A 23,046-nucleotide genomic window follows, 5' to 3' on the forward strand; every position below is an offset into this window, starting at 1 on the left:
TTGGTCCAAATTGTCTCTATGATGAATTCTTGACTAAGGAAATGAAATAACAATAAACAATAATTAGTTTTATTATTGTCAGCCTTTCTATATATTCTAGCTGTTCTTTTGCTCATTCTTTGTATGTAGACTATCAAAAGATACCCCCCTAAAAATTGAAACAATGGCCGTCTTTTCCCTCAGAGCTCTTCAGCTCTTTGATTAATAATTACATATGTTCTTTTTCGTCATATATGCAAGAGTATAAGTTTAATTAATATACAATTTATATCACTATCCATAATGTGATGTAAACCCACATACTTACAAGACCAAATGAAATATGAACTACGTTTTGGAATATCTTTAAGTTATTTATAATCAAACATTGTGTATTTCGTTAAGGTAGTCATGCTTGCGAGAAATGTACAGATGGAAGCATCCTTCCGTCAATTTGCTTCTGTGATGAGAAAGTTAACTGTGTCAACGATGCTAAATTGTTTGGAAGTCGAGCAGCTGATCACTCTAAAAAAACTTGTAAGTTATTATACTATTGTATCGTTTTTTTAATTAAACATATAGTAATGATTTTATGCATTCATAAACAAAATACCATTACAATTCTCGTCAATATAGTATCTTATAGTTTAGAATTCTGTGTTATTGGACTTTAATCATTTTACACAAATACTAACCATATATAGTTATACTGTTATAGTTGTATTCATATATATACAAACATTACACACAAGTAACAACCTGTTACCTGCTCTTGGTTGGGTTGTTGTGTCTTTGATATATTACCCATTCCATTCTCAATTTCATATGTTATAATTGTATACTTTAATATACTTAACTATTTTGAAATTACAACAACAAGATTACTAGAATTGTACATATTTTATACTTAACAAACTGATTGTTACTTTTTGTTTTAATGTTGCTGCAGAACACAACTCACCTGTTAGCTGAGGGTTGTGCGCTCACAATTTTGTTAAACTCTATAACATAAGTCAATATTATTCAGTGGAAGTCGTTTGTTGTTTCTGTCAGATATGGTAAGAATTTATTGTTTTTGCCATGAATTTAAGTTACTTTTTTTTCTTTTTTTTCAAGGTTTTTAACATTTGTTTAATCTTTGTAGGTAGTTGGTGTAAAACAATTTTCAACAAACAATTTAAAGACCAAGGCAATGCAAATTGCCTTGGTCTCAATCAACCTTTGGTTGATATTACATGCAAGGACGGATATGGTGGGTCCATGTGTAATGTCATAACAGCACTTCTGTGCAAATTTAAAAATGGACAGTCTATCTTAAAGGAATGCAACACGTCAAAGTTAGAAGAATGTACCATGAAATCAACACTATCTGGGAACTATTACCATTGCGAACCTTTCACGGGTAAGAAAAGTTAAAGACACATTTGGTTTAAAAATTACAGTTGATTGAATGAAAGTATATTACGTTGCGTTAACTAGCCATCAAAATTGTTATTAAAGGAAGAAATTTCAAACTTTTGAAAATTATGTTAGCTTTGTAAATGATAATGAAAAAGAATGAAGTGTAGTTTTGAGACTGAAGCACAAGTTGAATTATATATTAAAATATTGATCAAAAGGACAAAAAGACAAAGAAATTCAAGTTTCTTTTTTCTTTTCATTTCCAAATGACAGATGCCAATATCGGAGAAACAAAAGGCAAGAAAGTTTGTTACCTGGATGCTGTCCCATAACGGAAGAAAGGTAAACAAATGATTAATTATTCCAAACTGATTAATATGTTTTTTGTTTATTGGTTACACCATTATATTAAACATACATCTATTCTCTTTGAATTTTCATATGGAAATTAAAGATATTGATATTTTGAATACCGGGTAATTAACTGGGTTACAATCAATAAATGTCATGAGATATTTGTGGCATACACATTTCTGACGAAGGGAATGAGTCATGCGTTCATAATATACCAACATTAAGCTAAGCCTAAACACAATCTTTAATTTATAAAATTCAAACCACTTGAAACTGTTCAGAAACAAACCAGAACAAACACACAAGCAATTCAAAAAATCCATGAAGTTCCAGAACTATTTTGGAAAACACAATTTCAAATAACTTATCCTCTAGGTCTCAATGTCTCACAGCAATTCTTTAACGAAAAGTCTCATCAGTATTTAACAGCAATCCATTCTATTAGCAGTCACAAAAGTATCTCAGAGCAATCCTTTCTATGAACAGTCCCACGCATGTCTCAGTGCAATCCTTTATATGAGCAGTCACACTAAAGTCTCAGAGCATTCCTTTCTATGAGCAATCCCACTAATGTCTCACAGCAATTCTTTGAACGAACAGTCTCACAAGTATTTAACAGCAATCCATTCTATTAGCAGTCACAAAAGTATCTCAGAGCAATCCTTTCTATGAACAGTCACACGCATGTCTCAGTACAATCCTTTTTATGAGCAGTCACACAAATATCACACAGAGATCGATTCTTTGAGCAGTCATACAAATGTCTGGTAGAAATCTAGTCGGTGAGAAATCACACAAATGTCTGAAAGCAATCCATTTTAAAAGTAGTTACACAAATGTCTAACAGTAATTCATTCTAAAAGTAGTCACACATATGTCTGACAGCAAATTCATCCTGAAGTAGTCACACAAATGTTGTACAGTAATTCATTCTAAAAGTAGTCACACAAATGTCTGACAGCAAATCCATTCTAAAAGTAGTCACACAAATGTCTGACAGCAAATCCATTCTAAAAGTAGTCACATAAATGTCTAACAGTAATTCGTTCTAAAAGTAGTCACACATATGTCTGACAGCAAATTCATCCCAAAGTAGTCACACAAATTTTGTACAGTAATTCATTCTAAAAGTAGTTACACAAATTTCTGACAGCAATCTATTCTAAAAGGAGTCACACAAATGTCTGACAGCAATCCATTCTAAAAGTAGTCGCACAAATGTCGTACAGTAATTCATTCTAAAAGTCGTCACACAAATTTTTGACAGCAATCTATTCTAAAAGTAGTCACACAAATGTCTGACAGCAGTCCATTCTAAAAGTAGTCACACAAATGTCGTACAGTAATTCATTCTAAAAGTAGCCATTCAAATGTCTGACAGCAATTTCATTCTAAAAGTAGCTACACAAATGTCTAACAGCAATTCATTCTTAAAGAAGTCACACAAATTTCTAATAGTAATTCATTTTAAAAGTAGTCACACAAATGTCTGACAGCAATCCATTCTAAAAGTAGTCCAACAAATGTCTAACAGTAATTCATTCTAAAAGTAGTCACACAAATGTCTGACAGCAAATCCATTCTAAAAGTAGTCACACAAATGTCATACAGTAATTCATTCTAAAGTAGTCATTCAAATGTCTGATAGCAAATCCATTCTAAAAGTAGCTACACACATGTCTAACAGCAATTCATTCTTAAAGTAGTCACACAAATTTCTGACAACAATTCATTCTAAAAGTAGTCACACAAATTTCTAACACCAATCCATTCTAAATGTAGTCACACAAATGTCTGACAGCAATCCATTCTAAAAGTAGTCACACAAATGTCGTACAGTAATTCATTCTTAAAGTAATCATTCAAATGTCTGACAGCAAATCCATTCTAAAAGTAGCTACACAAATGTCTAACAGCAATTCATTCTTAAAGTAGTCAAACAAATTTCTAATAGTAATTCATTCTAAAAGTAGTCACACAAATTTCTGACAGCAATCCATTCTAAAAGCAGTCACACAAATGTCTGACAGCAATCCATTCTAAAGGAGTCACACAAATGTCTGACAACAATCCATTCTAAAAGTAGTCACACAAAAGTCTCATATCAGTATATTCGTTAAGCAATCAACAAATATATCACATAATCAACATTATTGCTATATGTATACAGACATTTCCTTTACGTTATTTACAATAAAAAATATCGCAATTATTTCCTATCTACAGTTTTTATTAAGAACATCGACTTCAAAGACCAGCACACTGATTAATGTCTTTTCGTCACACTATGTAATCACTATTATTATGACATAGTTATTCAAAATGATTTATATATTTTTTTTTAGCCGGTCTAATGGAAAAGCATCACGATAGACCTCTTATGTCGGAGAGACTAATAAGCATTGTAGAAACTGTTAATGTTATCACTGTTGTGAATGCTGGCTCCATACTACTTCCGCTTTCATTATTGTATGCAGTTCTATTATGGATCTAACTGTTTGAGTATTGTCTACGATTGGCTTTTCGTTTGTGCAAGTTTCTAGATGGACAATGTTGTGTAAAATATTTCATCGTAATGAGAAACTGGAATTGCAAATGTTTCTTTCCAGTAAACTGCTGAATGGGTAATTTGAGACTGTACAAAACAACCATTTTGCTCAAGAGATTACTATGATTGCTCAAGAAGGGATTGTAATATATCTAATTGTAATATTAGGTCACGGAATATCGAAAGAATGACAATCATAATGTATCATAATACTGGGATGTAGAATGTCTTTAACACGATTGTTATACGTAATATGACTAAAACAAATACAAATATGCATACCCAATCCCAAATCGTTACGAGTCTAAATAATAAACAATCATTAATATAAATACCATGTTCTTAATTGACAAGAGTTTAGACAATAAACAAACATCCACACTCATATATGTACTCAATTGAAACATGTCTAGACAAAAACTACATTAAGAAAAACGAGAAATAATACACAAACCATGTTTTAAATCATCCCAATATTAGACAATACACAAGCAATCATCATCCACACCATGGTTAAAATCTATACAATTCTATACAATAAACTATTACAAACACACATCCCATAAAATAAAACGTTACGAGTATAGACACCAATACACACCCCATGTTCGAAGAAAATAAATACCCATCAACACATGTACTATTTTATTAATCTAGACCAAAAACAAACACAAATACTCACACTGGTTCTTGATAGTGAAGAGTTTTGATAATAAAAATCATCAACTCTCATACTCTGTTCTTTATAGACAAGAGTCCTGATAATAACTGATCAACACTCATGCAATGTTCTTACTAGACATTTGCGGAAACTAGGTCTATACCTAAGATTACACTTAGAATTACGATTACAGTTGAGGAAAAACAAGGGATGATTTTAAAAATGCCAATTTCAGAAAGGTTATAGGGGAAAAGCAATGAGGGTATTACTCATAAAACGATGATTCTAAACAGAAAACAAGCATCAACATATAATCGTCAATAGTGTAGAAAACATTGATATGTGTGTTGTTCTTGTTTTATATAGTTTTCAACTACGAGTTTCACTTTTCAGGCATTTATAGTCAGAAATTATTGATATAATGATAAATGTAATCTGGACAGATATATGTAATATACACGATGGTATATAAAAGAGAGGCGAAAGATACAAGTGGGATATTCAAAACCATAAGTCAAAAATAAACTGACAACGACATTTCTAAAATATAAACAGACCAAAACAAGAAGTTTTTTTTTCTATGTTTCTTTTCTAATTATGGCGTTGTCATTTTATTTTTCGAATTATATGCTTGAATGTCCCTCTGGTATATTTAGTTACTCCTTTAAAGCATGGTGTTGACCTCATGTAAAAGAGGGAAAGGAATAAAACATAAATTTGATTGAGAGTGATAAACCCTTTGATATGTTTTCAATACATCTTGCAAAAACTAGTAAACGAAGGGTTACTTAATCTGGACTTATATGAACATTAAGATTCTTTACTAAGATTAAGTAAAAACAAATCGAAAAAATTTAAACAAGTTAACGGAAAAAAAACGTGTCACAAACTTAAGTGACCATTAGTTTTAGGTAATTTTTATTATAGTTGTTGAGTATGTGTATGGTTAGATAAACTATTTAAATTCTCACTTTTGTTATAAATTTATACATAAATATAGACCTTAGTCGTGTAAAAATAAATTCATGCTATAGACAAATTTCGAGTTCGATGCATTTCCGTCATAAAACTTTGGTTTTAGTGAACATCATTCGTGCGTTAAGGGGAGTCGTCACTTCTGTTCAAATGTTGAGCAAGTGGTTGGAAATCTAGGATGTTATATTGCACGAATTATTCGGCAAATTGAATTATCATACTTGACAATCAGCACTGCTGTCATTAAGGAATTGTGAATATGTACCTACAGAACAAACATTATTTCTAGTTTATCCTGAATAATTACGATAACTAAGACGCTTGGTGAACGGTAACAGTACAGGCGATCCCCTCTTTCTGGTAAATGACATCATAAAGGCGCGCATAATTGACGATTTTTTTTTCCGCTGACAGACAAACTCGAAAGTGGTCTATTGCTTTTGATTTATATTTTATGACACTTTTTTTGTTTTGTTTTAATCAGTCAACTCATCATTAAAGAGATTGTTTATAATACTACGAATGGACCTAAAGACGATTAAACAAACCCTATGAATACTTACATTCTGTATTTGAAAGGCTTATGGGAATTGAAAGTGATATAGTTTTTCCAAATTGGGATAAGTGTATCAGTTGGGTGAGGTACGATCTTAGTCATATTTTTTTTAATAGCAATTAACTAGAAATAATTTAAAAAAGAAATAATCTTGGTTAACCAAATACAGGAGTGACCGTTCTGGTTTTAATGCCACGATAATAAGTTTTCAAATGGTGTCAACTCCAATGGTTAGGACAAATGTGATTAATTTCAGACTGTTTTCCTCTGCATCATTGATCAAGAACAACGTCAACTAAAGACCAATACAGCGAATGAATTGAGAAACAGGTGCCCAGGGATAGGTACATCAAAAAAAAATAGTAGTAAGACTATATTGTTAAACCATCAAAATATTGCTGATAGAGCTTACCATCAGATGAACAACCTTGTAAATAATAAAGTAACAAACATACTGAACTCCGAGGAAAATGAAAAACGGAAAGTCCATTATCAAATAGCAAAATCAAAAGTTCAAACACATCAAACGAATGGAGACAACTACCATACCGGCATTGGCACTTTCCTTTGTAAAAAAACGGTGGATTAAACCTTGTTTCACAGCTAGTTTAACTTCCCACGTGTAAGGTAGTCGCATAATATTCCTTTATATTGACAACGATGTGTGAACAAAACAAACAGACGCAACAGGCAAAAAAGAATATAGGGATGCAGCAGTAAACATTATGTTTTAATCGCAATCACTATAAAAACAAACAAATATGTCAACCAAAAAAAAACCAAAAAAGACTTATAGACAAAGTAAGATAGGAAAAAATAAATACAAACATATCAATGTTTTTACCATAGCACAATAACATACGTAATGATGGAATGTATAAGTACCGGGCCACTTCAAATGCATATCACCAAACATAGACTAAACAGTTAAAGTAAATGAACTGTATTTATATTGAATTGGTCTGAACGTTTTTAAATTTATGGCCTATGTTATTATGGTACTGGATGATTATTAACAGCAAACTACAGAGTACTTATAATCATATAAATAAAGCAAAATGAACCGTTATGAACAGAAACTACTGAGTGTCTGTAATCGTATACATGGACGAAAATGAAATAAGGATGAACAATAAATAGGAGAACATTATATCATTACACACAAGACAAATGTGTAATTAAAAAATTATACCTGTGGTTTATTTTGACATTCGTAATATATAACGTTTGTTCGATGTGTTGTATGGTGAATAAAACAATTACAGAAGTGAACTTTGATAAACTTAAGTCAATATCAGTCCTGTGTAGATGACACATGTAATATGTCGGCAATAAAGAACCTTGTTCGAAACCTTTTCATTTGATTTAACCATTTGACTAAGTTCTTTCCGTTTTGAATTTTCCTTGGAGTTCAGTATTTTTGTTATTTTTTTACTTTGCTAATTTTTTTTCAGAAACTATCTAATTTTTGTTTATTTGCAAAAATATGCAAGTTACATGCACATGAGCTGTACCCTGCTGCGGATACATATTGATTTCGTTAAAGCTAATATAGGGGGTATCGAGGCGGGAGTGGTTAGGGTATGGAATTTACCCCAAAGGTGCAAAAAGCGTCGATTTTGACGATTTGTTTGTTCTATTTTTTGACCTGGAAGACCGAGGGATGCTGCTAGGTGTATCCGTTTGTAGTCTGTATGTAGAGTGGACCCCATTGAACACATAAACAACAACAGTTCTTATGTCAGAGTGAAACAAAAGTTGGTAGAGCAGTGTAAAGAATATCATATAGACCAAAAACAAGAAATTTCCCGATTTTTGACTTCAACTGTGCCTGCAACCGAAAGTAGTTGTTTCCTATGCGTTCTGCAATATTAAGAATTATTAATAGTTATATGCTTGACGGTAAACAATAGTTGTTGAATTTTTATGGCTTTGTACTTCTAGTGTCTAGTTTTTAACAAATGATTAAATACAGAATTCTTTTGTTTTTTGTTATTATATTAAATCAAAAAAATGTATAAGCAAAGTGTCAACATGGTTGTAATACATAACAAGAGTGAATTAGTGATATGCTGTAACCACAAGTCTATTTTCGTGTCTAATACTTCCTTTACCTTACGGTAGATCAACTGACACTATGACTTTTTTTGTGTTAGTTTATATTCAACCAGAGTTATCTCTCTTCTTTCTTGTATTTGCATGTTACACACACAGGAAGTAAGGTAAGTTTTAATAAATCGTCTTATGTACCCTTTTGCGGATTTTAATGTGTAATTTTAATGTAAAACGTATACGATTATTTGATTATTTGTATAGATATAAACATTTGTTGTACTACAAAGCTCGGATTAAACCAATATTAATCATTTTGCAGTTTCATATTTTTTTGTTACTGTGATTAAATTTACATTATCTAATATGTCACAATTTAGAACATATGAATATTTTAACTAAATAGCTCTATCCTATAGAAGAAGAAAAAACAAAGTTTTTATTTGCATTACATGGGCTCACAAGTACCATATCCCTTTATTACATATTATTGAAGATTTGGCCTATATAGCTGAACGACACACGCTCGGACAAGACACTAGGGAATATTTATTAGCAGAAACTCATTTATGATTAATTATAACAAACGATAAAAGCTCAAAATAAAGTGCATTGTATAAATTAAATGATTCATTTCTATAATACATGTATCAAAAGGTTATATACAAAGGTATTTGTATTTAATATGTTTGTTATACAGCATTATAAAGGTAGACATAACAGGCATATAAGAATATATCTTTGGTATTTTTAACGATGATAATTGTTGATAATATTAACAATTAATTTCATTAAGATTTGTTTCTCTTTCCTTTTATCAAAAAAAGTGAATGTCGTGGATATACTGGTTCTCTTCAATTTTGTTTTGCATACATATTTTACCCCCCAAAAAACATTTCTGGCGATCTTATATAAGTTAATTTTTATATACATATCTCGATTGTGAACGGTTATGAGCGCTTAATCTCTAGATATATAATATTTCCAAGTAAGTTGACCGTCATTCGTTTTACGTTTTCCTATCATCGAAATGATACCAAAAACATTAAAATTTGAAAAATTTGGTCTTGTAGGTTTGATATATATAGTGCGCTGATGTAATTGATTAAACAGATTAAGAATTAAATTTGTATTTACACAAATTATGCCTTTGTTTGCTTATAATGTTACGCAGTAGCTAAAAATAAGATTTTGATGATTAATATTATCAGGAACGCTGAAAAGTCTCAGATCTATAAATAAATAAATCAAATACTAATTTTTATCTAAAGAGGATGACCTCATCAGTCATGACTTATCTTCCTACGGATTTAAAAGTAAAATGTAGTCAGTAATATATAGTACAATAAGACGATAAAATAGCATACCCATACAATAATAAAATTAAAAAAAAATAACACATTAAGTTGCTTTTTTCCAAGAAAAATAGATATTTTTTAACAAAGATACAAGAGTAATGTGATTGTGCTTGTTGTTATATTTATCATTAGTATTCATTCGGATGCATTTTCTTGATAATATTATGGAAGTAATATACTGGTTTTTTTTTTAGTTATCTGACACTTGCAAGATTATTGTTAACATAGATTTTAAGTTAGTGTATACTAATTTTAAATCAAATCATTTTCTTTGCTTATGCGTTCATGTTGAAATTATCAAGTTTACACTATTTTCTTTAGCCCATTTTCTGTGTTAATGAATTTTTTTTGGGGTTTAAGATAATGTCTTATAATCATGATCTGTCGCAAATAATTCTTAATTTTTGTCTAGAATAACATGTTATAAAATGATATATTGTCCATACTCTATGTAAATGACTTTTTGTTGTTGTCTAACACAATGCTTATAATATGTTTTAAAATAATGACTAACAATTATTATCTATCGCCTATAGTCTGCAGTATCAGCAAAACTTTTCCGATAATTCAGTATGATGTAAATCGGTATATGTATAATAACAACTACTGAACAGTCTGAAAATAGATTGAACGTATTTGAATTGACTGCAAGCAAAAAGTCTTAACTGTACGGTATTTACCACATTCTGCATATATCTAAAAATTGACTAAAAACTCAAAAATACTCAATAATCTATTGTAGAGACTATTATGAATTGTTCGGATAGAAATGATCGTTTCAGACTTTATTCCGTTCACAAGTGTAGAAAAAACTATAAAAATCAGTACAGAATCAACAAATCGACTGAATTTATACTTCTGTTCACATTTAGGTGGTAACATAGCGATTTTTACTCAATCAAAACGCTTTCAAATGCAAAATAATATAAGCTTTATTGATAGTTTGTGCTGTAACTTCAATGTCGTACCGTGTTACGGATGGAGTTAATCTCTAACAACTCATTTAATCTATGTTATTTACTTATTGTTTTTCTGCATTAATCAGGCTGTTTTAATAAATTTCACATTTTTTATGTAAGGGTATTGTATGGTTTCTAAATGGTATCAGGTTTACTCATTTTAACAGACCATGCGATGTCCTAACAGCACAGTAACAAACATGACTTAGAAGACTAAATAGTGCCCATGCGAACTCCATAAAAACCGCATTAAGCTCAGGTTCAGCACTCAAAGGACTCCTATTGCGAACTATTGTTAAACTATATAAAGAAAGCATGTCAACTGTAAAATATCCTTGTTTAGTGGAATAATAAATGTCTCTTCTCTAACATCATCAAACAGACTGATATCAAGTAGAACATAAACGTTTTGTGCATCTTATATTCGTTTGTATAGTTAAAAGTAAAAACACAAAAATACTGAACTCCGAGGAAAATTCAAAAAGGAAAATCAAAAATCAAAAGGCAAAATCAAAAGTCCAAACACATCAAACGAATGGATAACAACTGTCATATTCCTGACTTGGTACAGGCATTTTCTAATGTAAAAAATGGTGGATTGAACCTGGTTTTATAGCTAGCTGAACCTCTCACTTGTATGACAGTCGCATCAAATTCCATTACATTGTCAACGATGCATGAACAAAACAAACATACTCAAAGAGTAAAAATGTCAAAAATAGGGGTACAACATTCAATATTGTGTTATCATCTTAATATCACTACATAAACAACAAATGTAACAAAGTAGCACAAAAAGGCATACATCAAATTTAACATTCTCATTTTGCTTTTCTTATACGGCTGAATTTATCTATGTAAAGTCTACCCATAAATGAAAGAAGGTTTTCATTACTGGTGTAAAATTGCGCGTTTGAAATTCGCACAGGTAGACATAAAAATAATTTTGTCGTATGACGGCATACATAAATGCAGACTCACGTAAAGTAGATATAACAAAAAACAGACTTACAGTAAAAATAATAAATAAAATAATGGTGTGGTTCAAAGTATGACGGGACACATAAGTACAGTTTCACGTCAAATACGGCTGAATTTATCTATGTAAAGTCTACCCATAAATGATAGAAGGTTTTCATTACTGGTGGAAAATTGCGCGTTTGAAATTCGCACAGGTAGACATAAAAATAATTTTGTCGTATGACGGCATACATAAATGCAGACTCACGTAAAGTAGATATAACAAAAACCAGATTTAACAGTAAAAGTAATAATAATAAATAAAATAATGGTGTGGTTCAAAGTATGACGGGATACATAAGTACAGTTTCACGTCAAATGTATATCATAAAAAAACAGACTAAACAGAAAAAGTAGTCTTATTGAATAAAATAGTTTAGTCATTCATAGTATGTCAAGATCCTTAAGTAAAAGTAATATCAATAAATGAAATAATTTTGCCGTTCAAAGTATGTGGTTTTACGTAACCATAGAGTCACTTCTAATGAATATATAAAAAAGACATATAAAAGAATACTATAATACGTAATTAAGATGATAACAAACGTCAGTACTAAAAATCAATATACTTCAAGACCATCTTGTATTATTTGTGAAGTTGATACGGAATATTTATCAACAAGTTCTGGGTATCTTCCGATGAACTTTTTTAGAAAAAGGACGAGACGTTCTTTGACATACCCGTGGTTCATCAATTTTCTGCTCAGACACTGGTGACGTTTTACAAAGTCTGAATAGGAGCTGCAAGCTCTTGAATACCTAATAAGTTGGGAAATGTATATTCCATATGCAGGTGAAGTTGGTATATTACTACTAAGGTGGGGGAAATTGATAATTTCAAAATTAAAATCGTCTCGTTTGTCATAGATTCTGGTACTGAGATGACTGTGTATGTCAAATTCGAGGTAAAAGTCTAAAAATGAGGCAGAGGAAGCCGTGTCTGTGGTCTCTTTAATTTCTAGTTCTGGTGGGTATATTAATGGAATCCAATCAGAAAAGTTCGGATTGTTAATGGAGAAAGAACATCATCAATATATCTGAAAGTGAAATTAAATAACCTGGCTTCCTTGATCTTCCTGATTTTGACAAGTGTCTGAAGGAACTCCGATTCATATGAAAATAAGAAGAGGTCGGCAAGGAGAGGCGCACAGTTCGTTCCCATAGGAATGCCGACAATTTGTTGAAAAAGTCTACCTCCAAATTCAACAAATATGTTGTCAATAAGAAACTCCAGCATACTGATCACTTGTTCCTCTGTGTAGTATGTTTTACCCTTTTGTTCCTTTTTGACAAAATATGCCTTATGGTATCCCAAAGTGATAAATTTATAGCGTATGCTACCATTTTTATGATGAAAAGCATTGTGAATTATTTCTTTTAGACGGGTTTTCAATTTCACATGGGGAATGGTTGTATACAAGGTTGAAAATCAAAAGTTTTAATAGAACTAATTTCAGAAAAAGACCGAGATTTAAAATTATCCAGAAGTTCTTTAGAGTTTTTCAGAATCCACATATGGTTAATACCACTACGTGAGTAAACAGTTTCACAGTATATCTGAAGACCCTCTTTAACTGCGGACAGAATTTTAGTCAATCTAATGGACAATTCTTTAGTAGAACAAGCAGATGAGCCGGCAATGTACCGTTGTTTGTACGGAATTTTGTGAAGTTTAGGTATCCAATACAAACAAGGTAAGTCCTCCGATTTGTTGTTCAATGCAATGTTCATAGAAGCCATGAAGGACTTATGATTCGCCAAAATCTCATCCTTGTCAAATGATATGTTTTTGTATGTGGGATTACCTGATTAAATTATACTAGTAGTATGGAGTTTCGAGATATTTATCAACTCTTAAAGTAAAGAAAATTAATTTAAAAAAACAGCCGATTATGGTAAATTCAAATATATGAGGATCTTTTGGTGCATAAGCATAAATTCCGACGGATAATATACCGGACATCCTTTTTTTGAGAAAGAAATCATAAAAAACTAACAAATATTTCATAAAAAAGAGAAAGGCGGGTACACCTTTTTAGGTTCGTGCGTTTTTGACTGCATTGTCTTACAAACGAACAAATAAAAGCAACAGTAGTTTACCGCTTTTCAATATTCATAGTTCGATTAAGCAAAACATAATTCCGGGTAACAAACTCAAAATCGAGAAATCACATCAACTGTAAGAGGAGAACAACGGAACTACAGATACACTGAACTACAACAAAACCAAACGACAATATACATAGAAACATACTATAGATAACAGATAACTAGGTACTCATTTCCGGCAAAATTTTGTTGATTGAACCTGATTTTACGGCTAGCCAAATGCTCCCCTTCCCGCTTTAATAGCAATGTTAAAAAAAATACCCCTTAAATGACAATATTACGTGACAGGAATACAGTATATTTGATACTTCATCGCGCTTCAGATTTCATTTTTTTATATATTTAGCCTATGTGTTAATATATCGGTACTATGATATAAAGTAGAAGAGGCCTAAAATTACTTTTCTGGGGAGTTATAACAACACAGGAAGGGTGTTTGAATAACAATTAAAAACGTTTTGTGCTTCTACAAATGTTAAAAACAAAGGTGTATTTCTTACTTCATTATCTTATTTTTTTTTATTTTCTTTCACTCAATTTTCTATAAAAAGACAGTCAATTTAATTATTTTATCAATGAAATGCACAAAACAAGTCGAACACACAGTGCTCTAACGCCCCTTTAAATGTAAACTGACAAAGCCTTGGCGAAAGATTTTACAAGTTGATCTTAAAAATATTTAACGAACTCTGAAAATTTTCTAATCTGCTATCTAATGAAAATTTGATTCGAATTTTCTTAATAATTAAAGGACCATGTACCTGTTCGTTGTTTCAATGATAGAGTTATGGTATTTTATTTTAAAAATACCCACAGCCTTTCCCTGTGTTCTCTTTAATTGACAACCATGTATTTAAAAAATGAAATGCATCAGCTAAATATTATTTCACTGCATGTAGAATGACGGAAGAGGCAGGACAGACTGAAGAATGGGAGTTATTTTACCATCATTTCCTCATCGGAAGATCTGCATACATTCGACTAATATTTGAAGAACTTGGTATACCGTACAAAGATATGATAAAAAGTAAAGAAGATATAATGAAATACTTCTACTCCAAAGATAAACTGGCAGGATTTCCTGTACTATTCCCTCCTGTCATCCGAAAAGGTAAAACATACGTTAACGAACGACACAAAAGCATTTAGAGTAATACCATAAATCATGAAGATAATATGTTGACGCAAAAAATAACCAAAAACAATTCATGACAAATGATCAAAGAAGTTTTATGATGTTTACAAATCAATGCAATTTAGAGAGGAAACAAATTGAATCTTGAAACATATCTTATGACATAAATGTTAAATATTAATTGGTATCATCGCGGATTACTATAAAGGTGAATTGCTTGCCAAACTGCGATTAAGTACTTGCCAAACTGCTATCAAGTATTTGCCAAACTGCTATTAAATACTTGCCAAACTGCTATTAAGTATTTCCCAAACTGCCATTAAGTACTTGCCAAACAGCTTTTAAGTATTTGCCAAACTGCTATTAAGTACTTGCCAAACTGCTATTAAGTATTTGCCAAACTGCTATTAAGTTTTTGCCAAACTGCTATTAAGTTCTTGCCAAACTGCTATTAAGTTCTTGCTAAACTGCTATTAAGTTCTTGCTAAACTGCTATTAAGTACTTACCAAACTGCTATTAAGTACAGTACGTAATGAAACAAATATCAAAATAATAGCATAGTCTTTAAAAATTAAATGATAAAACGTTTGGCAGTATTCCATTGAATATTCTTCTAGGCGATTTTCAGTTAGGACAGACATCAGTAATATGCAAGTACCTTGGTGAAAAATATGGACTGGTTCCGGATAATGAGCAAGATAAATGGCGTGCTGACATGATTAACACAGAACTTCATGACTATTTGGCTCAGGGTAAGAATTAGAAATGTAATCAGATTAATTTAGGTGGAGATTATAGTTACTGGTTTGAAATTGTTAGAATCTCAAAGTATGTGAACTTATGACCGAGTATACAGTACGGTGAAAAAACTGACTGGAAAAAATGTGAAACACGCAGAACTGTCTCGCATAATATTGTTTTTTTGTTAACTTCTTTGATATTTTATTATCTAATATGACTTTTTGTATTTGCTCCCAATATAAAAACTTGATTTGCCAATTTTCCTAAGGGGTTTATGGAGATGATATGTGTGACAATCTTAGTGGAAACTTGTTATTCACCAACATTATAAGTCATTGCGCGTTGTAATTTATTTTTATAAATTGAATAATTAGGCCTCCTCTTTTAAAGCAATACTTCTTAATATTTATTATATATTTGGTATCTAATTCAGGTCGTTTGGCTTTTCACGGAATTAATCCAACCGCGTCTTACTTCACACAAGTAGAGGAAACTAAACCATACATAGAAAGATTTGCTGCTGAAAGGATTCCAAAATATCTGTCTTACTTTGAATCTGTACTCAAGTACAACAATGGTGGTAAAGGGTAGGTATTATTTAAAAATTTAAAATTTAATCTTACTGACTGCATGATAATTTCTTTTCTCAGCATAGTAAAGTGATATGAAAAAATATCGTTTGGAACTAAAGATGCACGTGCCGTTGTCCAAAATATTAACATCACTGACACAGGTAAAATAGCGATACACAGATTATCATTGGTCATCTCGTTGAAATGACCAATGACAATCTGTAATTAATTGGGGCACTAGATGACATAACCCATTTATGCTTGTAGACAAAATGGTTAAGGATATGTAACAGTTAGATGTTTCCATTCAATCAAAGGTTTTCACTTATAATCAAAAATTAAAGGTGAACTATTTTACAAATCTTTGTTTTTCATTATCTATTTCAATTAATCATGTGTGTTGCATACATCTTTCTTATAGGAATATACCTGGATACATTTATCCCGTATTCTTTATTATTTTAGATTTCTATTTGGTGACAAATTAACCTATGTCGATTTGACACTATTCTGGGTTTTAAAGGCCACGGAAGCAAGTTACCCCGACGCTTGGAAGAGTGCAGATTGTTGTCCTTTATTAAAGTTATTTCGGGATCGGATTGAAAGAAGACCAAATATTGCTGCATATCTCAACTCTGATAGATTTGTACCGCTTGAAAATAATAGCATGATGTGATTTAAACACCGTACGAGGATCACTAGTTGATAATGTTTACGTCAATTTGAATCCGCTTGATATCTGTGTCACTGGCAATCATACATTATCTTTTTATATGTGTATCAATGATTCAATTCACAACAAAAGAATGCATATCACCCTTGCTTACGCGTTTACACCTGGTATCACACAGTGTGTATAACTCTGAAATATCTTATTCTCAGTAATGTCTAACTAATATGGAGGTGATTGATGAAATAGTTGCCATCATTCGCTCGTTTTTCATATCTTCTTTTGCTTTTTCAACCATATCGTAATTGTGTACAATTATTTCGACTGATTCGTATAGGGTATGATCAGATATTCGGTAAATAATCTTAATATGTTATTTTATTACTGATTGTACATGCCACATCAAAATAAAGCTTTCTCTGTACTTGAACATTTTAATTGCCTACTTACAGAGAAGACTACTACTACCCTGTTAAATATCGTTGAGGTATAGGTCTCAAAGCTGAAGGGACTAGTCAATACCTTATTCACTTATCTCGGAGTTTATATAAATTGACAATGAGGGTCGGTTGAATACTAAAATTTACGACAAAAGGACGATTTCAGCTTTCCAATTGTGAACTTTCCATTATTAAGTAGTATCACTCCAGCAGCGCCTGCATACGGAGTATATATCTCCAAATTGATACGATATTCCCGTACTTGTATTTCCTATCATGATTTCCTCAATAGATGGTTGCTGCTCACAAGGAAGCTATCAAACCAAGAGTTCCAAATGGTGAAGTTTAAATCATCCCTTCGTTAATTTGACGGACGCCATCACGAGTTGGTTGACCGTTATGGAATAACCGTTTCACAGATGATATCGGATATGTTCCTTACGTCCTAACGACAATCCCCTTCCCTTTTCATGAATGTGACCTACCGAATTAGACTATTTACCAGATTTTTAATAACATGAGCAACACGACGTGTGCCACATGCATGTGGAGCAAGATCTGCTTACCTTTCCGGAGCGCCTGAGATCTCCCCAGGTTTTTGGTTGGGTTTGTATTGCTTAGTCTTTAGTCTTTTTATGTTGTGTCATGTATACTGTTAATTGTCTGTCAATTTTTTTTCATTTTTAGCCATGGCGTTGTTAGTTTGTTTTCGATCTATGAGTTTGACTATCCCTCTGGTATCTTTCGGCCCTCTTTTATGTAAAGTAATTTTAAAAAAAGACGTGGACTTTATTTGCAGCGACAACACTATATTTGTCATGGAGGTAGAACAGATGCGAAGTATAATTTGAGTCTTTGACGATCGATGTTGCATATATATTCGTAGAGCCATTCAGTTTGTTTCATTCTAATTTGAATCAAAGACCTCATAGCCTAAACGAATTCTGAACGCGAATACATGTTAATGTCTCCATTGTTGCTTTTAGCCTATTGATTAGCATAATCATCGATGGAACCCATTAGTATTTTTGGGATAATATATTTTGCAGAGAAGTGTAATCGATAATGTTTGGATCATCAGCAAACAATAACGGAACCAGTCGTATTGTATATGAATGATCATGAGGAGCTAGCATGTTGTATCAAGATGTTAATAGATATAGGAATATGTGGTATGACTGCCAATGAGACAACTCTCCATCCAAGTAACAATTTATAAAAGTAAACCATTATAGGTCAATGTACGGCCTTCAACACGGAGCATTGGCTCACACCGAACAACAAGATATAAAAGGCTCCATAATTACTAGTGTAAAACCATTCAAACGGGAAAACAGACGGTCTAATTTATATATAAAAACGAGAAACGAGAAACACGTATCAATTACACAAACAAATGACAACTACTGTACATCATATTCCTGACTTAGGACAGGTGCAAACATTTGCAGCGGGATCAAACGTGTTAATGGTACCATACATTCTCCTTTTACTGAAACAATAGTATAACATCACAACATAGAAAAACAGACGATAAAATATCAATTGGAAGGCTTAATTCAATCAAAAAACGTTAATTAACACACTATGAACGAATACATTTGATCTGCGATACCTGAATGCAAATACATAGTTAATAAAATTAAGGACAAACATTTCAGGCCAAAAAAGCAAACAAACAAGTCCAAACAAAGCCATGGCAAGACACCACCGCGAAATATTTAACAACCCTTAGAAAATAATAAAAAAAAAAAACGGTTTCATAATATATACAGGTAAATGAAAAATAACTTTGTCGTTTTAAGTATATTACTTCTGTGTATATAAAATCTTCCAATAAGGAATACCAAGAAAGTTCTGTAATATAAATACCTAATTTAACACTTGATACATATGGGGTAAATATCAACTAATAAATACATTTGGTGTTTTTACTGTCTTCTGATTGGTTAAAATTATTAGTTTTATTTTCAATGTTGTCAATTTTGATGGTAACACGCCCACTCTGACATTGTGTATTCATACGCCAACATGTGTGAACGTTGTTATTGTTAATATAAAGAGTTCTTTGAGCCTAATTTTTGATAGAAATTTATTTATAATGAATGGCAATAATTTATTTTGATTTTATTGAACCATAAAAATAATTTTTGACTCTTCACATTTTACATAATCCGTTTCGCTGATTATTCAATGTGAAGAGTCAATAATTAGTTTTATGGTTCCATAAATTCAAAATAGATAATAGTCAAACCATACAATTAGAGCTAGTAGTACAGATTTAAGGAGAATAATTTTGATGTTCATAGTACGAAGAAGTGAAAATTAGTAGATATTCCAAACAATCAAAGCTGGTATATAGACAAGATCCATATTAATATAAAATAACAAAATAGCATTACAAATAGTATCAACAGGCCAAATTAACAAGAGAGTACGATTTGAGAGTACTCGCAGTTACTGACAGCTAGTTAGAAGCCAAAACAATTAATAATAAAAAATCATGACAAAATCGGTATTAGTGCCAATGTAAACTATATTCCAAGATCTAATTACAATATTAGAACGATAACCGTTACTTATAAGTTTGTTTAAAGGTTCGATGAGTTTACACGGATCATAAATTGATTTCTGCGCTATAAATACAATATTACCGTAAAATTTAGGATTTTGTTTACAAATAATTCTTTATTTAAAGTTGAGAAATAAAGGAATCAAAGATAATTTTTGATATTTTGTTCACGTTAAGTGGTCAGAATTAATACATTATAATTAAATGCAACGGTTATTATCGGCAAAAGCAATAGTTCATTGCCAATATGTTTCTTATTTCTGTCAAAATAGATATTAAATGTGAAAAATATCTTTACAGAAAGCTAAAAAGGTTGATTAATTATTTATGGAAATATTAAAGTTATAATACCTATATAATACAGGGAAATTAAATGTAAAAACCAATACGTCAGAGTTTAGTGAGTGGAATAAGTTGATAATAAAGTGCTGAGATTTGCAAAACAAAAATGCATGGTTTTTGAGTGTCTGATAAATTAAAAAGTCAAATTGTCAAAATACATCTGGTTTACGTGTCAGTTTATATAGCAATGAATGGTGATTGGTTGCAATGTCTAGAGGGATGTTCTCCTCTTCCCCTTATTTAGTTTCCTAATGAGTAACTGATATCTGATTGGTTGGTGAGTTCATACAGGCTTGATAAAGAATCAATATTACATCAAGAAATGAATTGCACACTGCCTTCTGGCGATTTCCTCCGATCTGTAAGCATGGCTAACAGACACTTTAAGAGAGCGAAAAAAACAAAAAAGGCTATCATGAAAAAGGCCTTCTATCAGAAAAATAGAAAGATAAAGATTCGCTCTCTCAAGAGGAAAAAATCAATTGAAAAAGCTCGTGAATATGTTAAAATATTCACCACTGAAAAAATAAAAGACGATGAGATTTTGTTACTCAGTAAAGGATTAAAATATATACCGTCTCCCTCGACGAAATTTGCAAAATCTAGTATTGCATCAGATTTCAATGAATTTGCAAGAAAACTAAGATGTAAATATCATTTTGACAAGGGTGATATTTTTAAACGTCATCCCTTTTAAACAAAATCCGGATATAAACCGGAACTTGCAAACAATGCCATTGAGACATATATATTCAAAACTAAGGTTGAGATAGATAATATAACAATTAATAAAGCACACGATAATCTCACTACGCTGGAAAGAAAGGCAATTTCTTCCATCAAACGAAACGAAAAAATAGTTATTCGAAAAGCAGATAAAAATAACACCACAGTGATCTGGGATAAAACAGAATATATAAATGAAGGTCTGAGGCAATTAAGTAGTGCTACTCACTTCATGGAAATTGCAAAATTAAACATAATAGAGACTAACCAGAAAATCAATACTACTATCTTTGAAATGCATAGAAAAGGGGTCATGGATGAAATCACCTTTAAATATCTTTCTGCTAAGAGAGATCTCAAACCAGGAAGGTTGTATCTTCTGCCTAAATTGCACAAACTTGATCCTGAACTAATAGAAAGCGTTCAACAGAATCCTACGCTGTATAAAAATGTCAGAATTCAAGGAAGGCCTATTGTTTCATTATCGGGTACTATTTTAGAGAGAATAGGGCAGTATTTGGATAAATTCATGCTTCCAGCAGTATTAAAACAAGAAACACATTTAAGGGACTCATTAGAATTTATAAATATTATTGAGAAATTGCAGGTAAAACCTGACGCCTACTTAGTCAGTTTTGACATAAAAGAAATGTACAACAATATGTCCCATGTAGAAATGATTGACGCAGTCAAACATGCTTGGCCTACGATAATTAAATGTAAACATACGATACTTTTGCCTCCGTTGCGATATATATTGGAACTTCTTAAGATAGTTCTTGAAAATAATGAATTTATGTTCAATGGTAAATTTTATAAAACTTCAACTGGAGTTCCAATGGGAAATAGTTTATCACCTGAAATTACGGATCTGAGAGTTTATGAAGTCTTAAATAGTATTTTAAGGACTTTTCAACATAAACAGAAAATATCAAGTCTCTACAGGTTTAGGGACGATGGCTTTTTTATTTACAATGAAGGTACAGATGATGAAATATCAAAATTCTTTGAACATGCTAACAGACAACATGCACTTCTAAAATTTACACACGAGAAATCACAAACTAAAATGCAGTTTTTAGATGTGCTGGTATTCAAAGGTCTAAGATTTAGAGAAACAGGAATCTTAGACCTCACGACATTCCGAAAAAAGACTGAAAATTATCAGTATTTAGAGTGATCCTCATGCCACCCATCCTCTACTTTCAGAGGCATAATTAAAGGAGAAATGCTTCGCTTTAAGAGATGTACGAACGACCCAGTAGATTTGCAAACACAATATGCGTTATTTTCTGAGCGCCTTATTAAAAGGGGATATCCAAAAAATGAAATTAAAACTGTTATGCAGGAAGTGACTGCAAAACAAAGAATAGACACATTAATGGTAAAGCCCAAATCTGTATTACAGTCGCCTCCCTTGGTATTCTCCACAGTGTTTTCAAGACAGAAATCACACATTAGGAACAATATCTTAAAACACTGGGATAAATTAAAGGATGACGAAGAGGCAAAACTGTTATTTGATAAAAGACCTCTGTTTGCTTTCCGTAGGCATAAAAACTTGAAAGACATAGTAACATCAGCAACTCTGAATAATTAATATGTTGCAGACTATGAAAATAGATTCTATACTTTGTTCGTTAAGTAGATAAAGAGTATAGAAAAATATTAGTCAGACAGATCATGAGGTGTCGAGCCCCTAATAAAAATTACAGTATTTTTATAATAAGTGTCACTATACAATGGCTTGGGCTCCTGACGATGGACATGGCCATGATCAATTAATTAATTCTAATTGGTCTAAATAGATGTTCGAAACACCTTATGATCTATGGAGTTGGGGTGCTGGGATAGGCTTTGACAACGATTTATTGA

The 23,046-nt window shown here is 31.6% G+C and overlaps 3 protein-coding genes across 5 annotated transcripts in view; all 3 read left to right on the forward strand.

Moving 5' to 3' along the window:
• The window catches only part of LOC139513047 (uncharacterized), a 45,278-nt gene extending 40,664 nt beyond the window's left edge, over positions 1 to 4,614 (forward strand). For both annotated transcript variants that reach the window (XM_071301158.1, XM_071301157.1), the window contains 4 exons: positions 385 to 516; positions 1,124 to 1,381; positions 1,654 to 1,722; positions 4,080 to 4,614. In XM_071301158.1, coding sequence (XP_071157259.1) covers positions 385 to 516; positions 1,124 to 1,381; positions 1,654 to 1,712 — 449 coding nt within the window. In that variant the 3' untranslated portion in view covers positions 1,713 to 1,722; positions 4,080 to 4,614. The remainder of the gene's footprint in view (positions 1 to 384; positions 517 to 1,123; positions 1,382 to 1,653; positions 1,723 to 4,079) is intronic.
• Positions 4,615 to 8,609: 3,995 nt separating this feature from the next.
• On the forward strand, positions 8,610 to 17,515 carry LOC139513049 (glutathione S-transferase-like). 2 transcript variants are annotated; one of them, XM_071301161.1, is made up of 6 exons: positions 8,656 to 8,696; positions 13,360 to 13,557; positions 14,872 to 15,083; positions 15,726 to 15,860; positions 16,283 to 16,436; positions 16,887 to 17,515. In XM_071301161.1, the coding sequence occupies exons 3-6, from the start codon at positions 14,873 to 14,875 to the stop codon at positions 17,095 to 17,097; spliced, it is 711 nt and encodes a 236-aa protein (XP_071157262.1). In that variant the 5' UTR covers positions 8,656 to 8,696; positions 13,360 to 13,557; position 14,872; the 3' UTR covers positions 17,098 to 17,515. The 2 variants fall into 2 exon arrangements, with proteins under 2 accessions (XP_071157261.1, XP_071157262.1); XM_071301160.1 differs by lacking the exon at positions 13,360 to 13,557 and having other exon boundaries at positions 8,610 to 8,696.
• A 3,969-nt stretch (positions 17,516 to 21,484) lies between these two features.
• On the forward strand, positions 21,485 to 22,351 carry LOC139511028 (uncharacterized). The gene has a single exon (XM_071297595.1). It carries the CDS (start codon positions 21,485 to 21,487, stop codon positions 22,349 to 22,351), a length of 867 nt encoding a protein of 288 aa, XP_071153696.1.
• The last annotated feature ends 695 nt before the right edge of the window (positions 22,352 to 23,046 follow it).

This window comes from Mytilus edulis, chromosome 2 (assembly GCF_963676685.1).
Source record: "Mytilus edulis chromosome 2, xbMytEdul2.2, whole genome shotgun sequence".
Taxonomy (NCBI): domain Eukaryota; kingdom Metazoa; phylum Mollusca; class Bivalvia; order Mytilida; family Mytilidae; genus Mytilus; species Mytilus edulis.

Coding starts and splice junctions, on each gene's coding strand:
- LOC139513049 (XM_071301160.1), top strand. CDS start 8,674: ATGTTACACACACAGGAAGTAAG. Junction 8,697..14,871: donor TTACACACACAGGAAGTAAG/GTAAGTTTTAAT, acceptor CACTGCATGTAG/AATGACGGAAGAGGCAGGAC. Junction 16,437..16,886: donor TACAACAATGGTGGTAAAGG/GTAGGTATTATT, acceptor TTATTATTTTAG/ATTTCTATTTGGTGACAAAT.
- LOC139511028 (XM_071297595.1), top strand. CDS start 21,485: ATGGATGAAATCACCTTTAAATATCTTTCTGCTAAGAGAGATCTCAAA.